The sequence below is a fragment of the Gymnodraco acuticeps genome, unplaced genomic scaffold, assembly GCF_902827175.1.
Source record: "Gymnodraco acuticeps unplaced genomic scaffold, fGymAcu1.1, whole genome shotgun sequence".
Classification (NCBI taxonomy): Eukaryota; Metazoa; Chordata; class Actinopteri; order Perciformes; family Bathydraconidae; genus Gymnodraco; species Gymnodraco acuticeps.
This window is the reverse complement of record NW_022991325.1, coordinates 1,836,393-1,843,576: the sequence shown is the minus strand read 5'-3', so window position 1 is coordinate 1,843,576 and position 7,184 is coordinate 1,836,393. Positions and strand designations below refer to the sequence as shown.

Sequence of the window (7,184 nt, the reverse complement as noted above, 5' to 3'; positions counted from 1 at the left end):
TCCTAAACACTGTATATATATATGTTGGCTAATCCCTATTTGTTCAACCTTAACCTGCTCTCCGCACACCCTGATCCTTCACACGTGGCCTTTTAGAAACGCTCTACAGAGCATGGAGGTAAACTGATAAGGCAGTGACTTTTAATACATATGGATTTTTCTTTCTTTCTTTAAACGAAGACAAAATAGATTCAACATACAAACTAGTGGAAGAAAGATGTTTATTAGGAAATTGAAAATATCCCTTTCACAATAGATTTTGCACAAGATTTATGGGAAGATTGGTCCTAATTAAGAACATTCTTAACATCTCAGAGATTGGCAAACCCTTGGTCAACGGTCTAATTAAATTTTTTGTGATTGCATGTGATTGATTCATTTTGAAACAATATTTGACAGAAGATTAAATGCATAGTATTTTTATTGACCTTTTCCATTGCTTAGACAATGACAAAAACATAGCAAGTCTTCAGCTGGGAGGGACATCAGATGTGTTGATCATGTTTCACTGGGCTTGTTCTGTGCGTGACACCACTTTTCCATCAACAATCTGCTCAACCACCACAATTTTCCTTTGGACGATGCGTGGTTTAACTGCAAAGAGAATCAAAACAAACTTTAATAAGTGGCATATTACATTTTTACAAGCAAAGAGCAAAAAGTGATGTCAGTGATGTAAACCTACCAACGACTTCCTGTTGTTGGACAACTTCTTTGACTGTCACAGTTCCACATCTGGGAGTTCCTCTGGAAAATATTCAAAAGTTACAATTAAAACCATACATTTATAAACGATTTTGGTCGAGCCAAAGTGCTGTACATATAATAAAATTAGCCTACAGTAGAGGACACTTTACAGCAAATACAACAGCACAGATTGTTCAGAATATCAGTATGAGAAAAACGACACCCTCTGTCCTTAGACCCTCTGTCCTTAGACCCTCTGTCCTGATACCCTCTGTCACTTAGACCCTCACATCGTACAAGGAAACACTTCCAGAGAAAACCCACAGTTTAAAGGGAACATGGGAGAAACCTCAGGGAGAGCAACAGAGGAGGGATCCCTCTCCCAGGAGTTTCATGAGAACTCTTTAGTTCTCATGAACTAAGTACCAGATCGCGTTCACATCGGAATAAATTCCCTGAGGGTGGATTAGGCAAATGAGCCGCTGACGTCACTTCGTCTTCTTCTGCTTTGGTTTACTGGCAGTCCGCAAACCACTTCACGGCGTATACTGCCACCCGGAGTCCCCGGCTAGAAGTCCCCCGGAGTTAGGGACTGGCTTCAGTAGAAGCTGCTGGGACTAAAGTGGGAAAAGTACTGCGTGTGAACGCGCCTATTAGTATGAAAGAATAGTCCAACATTTTGGGAAATAGCTTTTAGTCCCTTTTTGAGTCTTGAATGAGAGAACTGATACCACTCGTGCTAAGTATGAAGTTACAGCCAGTTAGTTAGCTTGTGAAAAGAAGGTAAAGAAAAGTCTACGAGCATCTCTAAGCTCCCTCGTTAACATATTATACCTGTTTTTATAAGGTTTTCAATTAGTGAATTAAAATGTGCTATAAGGCGGATTTTGCGGTCTTTAGATAACCATAGCTTTTATTCATGCTATGCTGGGCTAGGCTAACTGTCTCTTATATGTAGCTTCACAATTACTATACAACTTGTAGGGAATATTGATTGTAGAGTATTGGATAGTTAATTTAGGATGGCATCCCCCCTGAAATAAAAACGGTCAAAATCATCCCCCTTCTAAACTGCCATTCCCCCTTTCCATCCCTTATGTAAGTGTATCAATGAACGTGGCACTGGTATTATACTGCTATTTCAACATTAATTTTGCGCATTTTGAGTAAAATACTGTGGGCGAGGGAGCACACACACACGCAATGACATTTTACCAAGTCACTGACGCTATACTATGCGAGTGCCCTAGAGGCGCCAGAGCGCCGTGATGCGCCTGTTTGATCGATGCCAGAAGCGCAGGTAACGGTCATCACAATGGCCAAGCGACCAGGAGGACAACGCGATCTGAGGGACTTCATATTTAAAAAAAATACTAAAAATAACATTTCAGGTAAGTCAAGAGTCAGTAATCTTAGTAATTATTCATGACTTTACTCACCAAAGGTGGAATCTATGGACATAAGCAGCAATAACAACTTAGTTTGGAGTTTAGCTACGTGTTTCTCTCGTGTTAGCTAGCTGGTAAGACTCAAAACTGTTGATGAAATGATACCACCAGCACCAGAAGAGCTGAAACCCCTCCTTCAAGCAGTGAACACTCTGGTCATCTCCACAGCTGAGTGTGATCGTGGGTTTAGTCAGATGAACATTTTAACCACAACTAGAAGCTCCCTAGAGGTAAAAAGCATGCCAGCCTTGCTTTTCATCAAGTGTGTTGGCCCTCCACTGAACAAGTTCAGACCAGAGGTATACGTCAAGACTTGGCTTCAAAGCCATTGCTTAGCTAACAATCCGAAAGCAAGAGCCAGAAAAGTTGAGACCAAAAAGCATGATTATGAAAATCTTTGGAAACTTCTATGAGATGGGGGAGAGTGGAGTCGGCAGCCATTAACAACATTGGTCCTATTTTGTATTATCTGTATAATCTTTTAATATATTTTCATATTTTGTAAACAATTTCAATTTGCACTTAATGCCCTGTTAAAAAAAGTAAATATTTGTATTTGAACTGCAATAAAATGATGACGGATCAATATTTTTCTAATTTTTTTCCTCACATTTTTCATGAAGAATTTACATAATGATTGAATTAATTACGATACAAATGTAACCCTTTAGATACCAGTTTTGATCGTATACCAGTAACTGCTTTTTTGAAAAAATACACTATAATTCAATATTCTAAAAACTATTTTGACTTTATTATTAGTATAATCAGTTGATCATCTGAATAATAAATGAGGGACTGTTAACCTACAAGATTTGTACCATAGACTTCCATTATAACCACATTTGTGTATCCCCCCCCCCTTTAAATTAAAGTGAAAAAAAGATGTTGCACTAATTGTCCTCTGCATTTGACCCTAAATGTTAGTGGTGCCATGGCAGCCCGGGGACCGACTCTAATTCTGAGGTGCCTTGGTCAAGAGCAATGAAAGGAGTATCTGAACATCCATAACATGCATGTTGTTTTAGGAGTATAATAATGATCTTTATGCTGGTTGGTCTCCCACCCTCTGCGCGTTATCAGCACAAATGATGTCCCCATATGATAAAATCCACCATCCCCCCTGATTTATTTTTACAACTTGAGTACTGCTTACCCTCCATCCAACAGCCTCCTGTACTCGGCGATCTCCAACTCCAGCCTGGTCTTGATGTCAAGCAGGATCTGGTATTCATTGGACTGCCTCTCAATGTCCTTCCTCATCTCCTGGAGCTGGTTCTCCAGGGAGTAGACCATGTTCTGGAGATGGCTCAGCTGCTGGCTGTAGCGGTTCTCCGTCTCTGAAAGCTGGCCCTCCAAGGCACATTTCTTCACAGGAGCAGAACAACAGGATGAGATATAAGTGGATACTGAGTGCTAATATCTTGTTTTTCATTTCCTCTATCTACCTAAGTCACTTACAAAAAGACGCCTTGAAGTAAAGAAGCCATAAAAACAGCGACTGACAGGTTTACTGACTGACTGAGTATTTATAGTGTGGGTATATTGCAAAGGCTAGGAAGTTTATATTGTGGTTGAAAAAAGAATATCTGTATATCTGATTTACCAGGCTTTGCTGGGACTGCAGCTCGATCTGCAGGGCCTGCAGGGTCCTCTTCAGGTCGTTGATCTCAGTGCGGGAGGTCTGGAGGGTCTCTGTGCTGGCTGCAACATGCTGGTTGAGTTCGTCAAACTAGAAAACAAGAAATGAGACATGAATGTGTGGGTAATACCTTGATATTGACGACTCTTCTTGAATGAAATAAGATGCAGACATAAAGCGTATCATCGCTCCCCTCACCTTGGCCTTGTACCAGGCCTCCATTTCACGGCGGTTCTTCTCAGCGATGCCCTCATACTGACATCTGATCTGATCCAGGACCTTGGACATATCCTCCTGACACCCGGCGTCCACCTCCACATTCACAGAGCTAACCTGGCCACTCATTGCCGCCATCTCCTACAGGCAGGACAACAAAGGTCAAGTCAGGTTAAAGATAAAACCATTATGAAACTTGGAAATGTTAGCGAGCGTTATCTGTTTTTTGATGGATAAATATTGTGTTATTGCAGTTGCTGTGTGAGTTTACTGACCTAATTACAATTTGTAATTGTACTTCCATTCACTCCTTTTTTTTATTTAAAATGATAGCGTTTAGCAACATGGAGTGTTTTGCAAAAGTTACATTAGCTTTCTTTTATTTGTACAGTGCAGTGTTCACATGAGCAACAACAACCACTGCTGGTCCCTCTATTTCTGCTACGTAGCTGAAATAGCGACTGCGTAGGGTGCTAAGTATCCAGCGTTCCACATTCAAATTTGTAACAGTACATTCCAGGTAATCATATTGTGCCTATCATACTTGAAGACACAGTAATGCACCCAAAAACTGATCACCTAAAGATTGAACGAGACTGGAGTTTTCTTATTGTGTACTTTGGAACATTGGTCTGCTGAGCTCACTGTAAGGATGTGATGCAATTCCTAACTGGACTACTCTCACCTCCTCATGGTTCTTCCTCAGGTAGAGCAGTTCCTCCTTCAGGCCCTCCACCCGCATCTCCAGGTCCGACCGTGCCATGGTGAGGTCATCCAGAACCTTGCGCAGTCCCATGATGTCGGCCTCCACGGACATACGCACTGCCAGCTCATTCTCATACCTGTCAAGAAAAAAGGCAAAGAGGATCATGTTGCTGCACTCATTCAGTTAGAGTTACCAGCAATAACAAAAAAGAAAAGGGGAAGCTCCACTAAAACCAGTTACACCAGTTTAATGTGTTGACCATTACACCCTTGTGACAATAAGCCCACATGGCCATAAGTATACCAAACAAGCATTATTGCATCTGCAAAGTTCCAGACATTTGTCATTATAAACTATGCTACATAGGTTGATAAGTTCTTATGTAACATTTCTACTCACTTCATTTTGAAATCCTCTGCTGCCAGTCTGGCGTTGTCAATCTGCAGCATCAGCCTGGCATTGTCTAGTGACGCACAATAAATCTAAAAGGAAGACAAGTCAAGTCAGAAGTTTATTATCCACATATAATATACAAATATACAAAGGTGTGTAAGTGATTCGGTATTTGGAATGTGGGCTGGTCAGCCGTACAGTGGAGTGTTTTTTTAAGCCTGACTTGCATCACTTTTTTTCATCATGTGTCAAACATCCCTCTGCGCAGTGCTTCTTGGCGGTAGTTAGAAACAAACAAAGAAAAAGTAGTGATGGTTTTCAAATCCAAACTAACCCGTTCTCTTACAAGGGTTCCCAAACGTTGCCATGCCAAGGACCCCCATATAGCATTATCCTCTGGCGGGGACCCCCCTGTTTTAAAAAAAATGATGTGTACAAGTGCCTCCCGATGGAGCATGCAGTGCGTTGCCACTACATTTGGGGCCTTCTGCCTGATCAAAGCTGTCACTCCGCTTTTTCTGCCTGTCATAGCCCCACTGCCCCATCTGAACACACACCCACACAACGAGACAAGTCAAGTCCGTTTGAGATGATGTACTCATCTAAAACTTGGAAAATGTCTCTTCATGTGGTCCTACCTTCCAGTGCTTTGCAAAATAATATTTCCTCAACAAAGTTGTCTTCTGAAATAAATCTGATGTATGCAAGCAATTCTGCGACATTTGCTACATCCGTGCTCTCATCCGGCTGCAGAGCGAAACATTCACTAGCTCTCACTTGCTCCAAAAGCTGAGCAGATTTCATTCTCAGGGGCAGCTCGATTTGTATTGGCTTGAAGGGTGTCCGTGTGATTCAAAAACAAAAAATATTAAAAGATTGGCATCAAAGGACACATAGATTGATTGATATACAGTTATTAATAACATCTAAAAAAACATTTATATTTTTTTAAATACAAAATTATGTTTCCCTCAAACTTTGCGTGACCCCCCTGACGGCCCCCTGGGGGGTCGGGCCCCCACTTTGAAAAACACTGCTCTATGACATTAACTCACATATCGTATGTGATATTTTATAATAACTGATGTGATAGCACTGTATACTAAATAGTGTGTCTAAATACAGTAAGAGGACTCAATATGGTGGAAAATGTAAAATATGATATGTCTATAGATGATCTATAATGGGTTGTATTATAATCTTTGGCGTTTTCACAATAATAGTTTACACATTGGAAAAGTATTTGTTTTGTTTTTTAGAAATACTAAATGATTTGGTTATTATTTAAGATTACCAGGAGAATAATATCATATTACATAACACAATGGCTTGAGGCTCGTTAAAAGATGGGAAAAGGCACTAAATAACATTTATTAGGTTGTCGTTTTTTTCTATACATTAGTTAAGGAGATCTTACCTTTCTGCGCAGGTCCTCGATGATTTGCTCATACTTGCTGTAGTCCCTGGCACAGGGGGCTTGCTTAGCCATCCATTCCCGGATTTGACACTCGAGCTGCGCATTGGCGGACTCCAGAGCGCGCACCTTCTGCAGGTAGTTGCACAGGCGGTCGTTGAGGTTCTGCATGGTTTGCTTCTCGCTGCCACAGATGCCCATACTGCTGCCGCCCCCGAGGGCACATCCCAAGTCAAAACCAGCGCCGAGCCCGTTGGAGGCGGAGGACACGCGGACACTTCTACCATCTGCACCGCCGTACACGCTCCTAGACCCCCTGCTGGAGCCGGTCTTCATGCAGGACATGGGAGAGCTGGTAAACCCACGGTGAAAGGTGGACATGATGACTTCTGTTCTGACTCAGGTGCAACGTTCACTTGGACTTGTCTAACCCGGGAGGAGATGCTGCTGAGGCGGCCAGAGGATGCACTTTATAGCCTCCTTCCCGGAGGTGGGAGCGGCCGAACAGGTGGGTGGGAAGATGCGTCCATCATGACAGGTGTGACCGCACAGGGCGTGGAGGCTCTGGCATTCAGGTTTGCTGTCCGATATAACGGCTGGCAGGCAGGGCACATAGGCGTGTGAGGTAGGTTATTGTTTGTTCTGAATGTCAACTTTAATTAATCCAGTCTGATACTC

General features: G+C 42.1%; 1 protein-coding gene across 1 annotated transcript; it reads right to left on the bottom strand.

The window, feature by feature from the left end:
• Positions 1-428: 428 nt before the first annotated feature.
• On the bottom strand, positions 429-6,968 carry LOC117562545 (keratin, type I cytoskeletal 13-like). Its single transcript, XM_034240396.1, has 8 exons — positions 6,510-6,968; positions 5,099-5,181; positions 4,679-4,835; positions 3,976-4,134; positions 3,742-3,867; positions 3,292-3,503; positions 686-747; positions 429-594 (listed from the first exon to the last, which is right to left on the bottom strand). The coding sequence occupies exons 1-8, from the start codon at positions 6,885-6,887 to the stop codon at positions 506-508; spliced, it is 1,266 nt and encodes a 421-aa protein (XP_034096287.1). The 5' UTR covers positions 6,888-6,968; the 3' UTR covers positions 429-505.
• Positions 6,969-7,184: the final 216 nt, after the last annotated feature.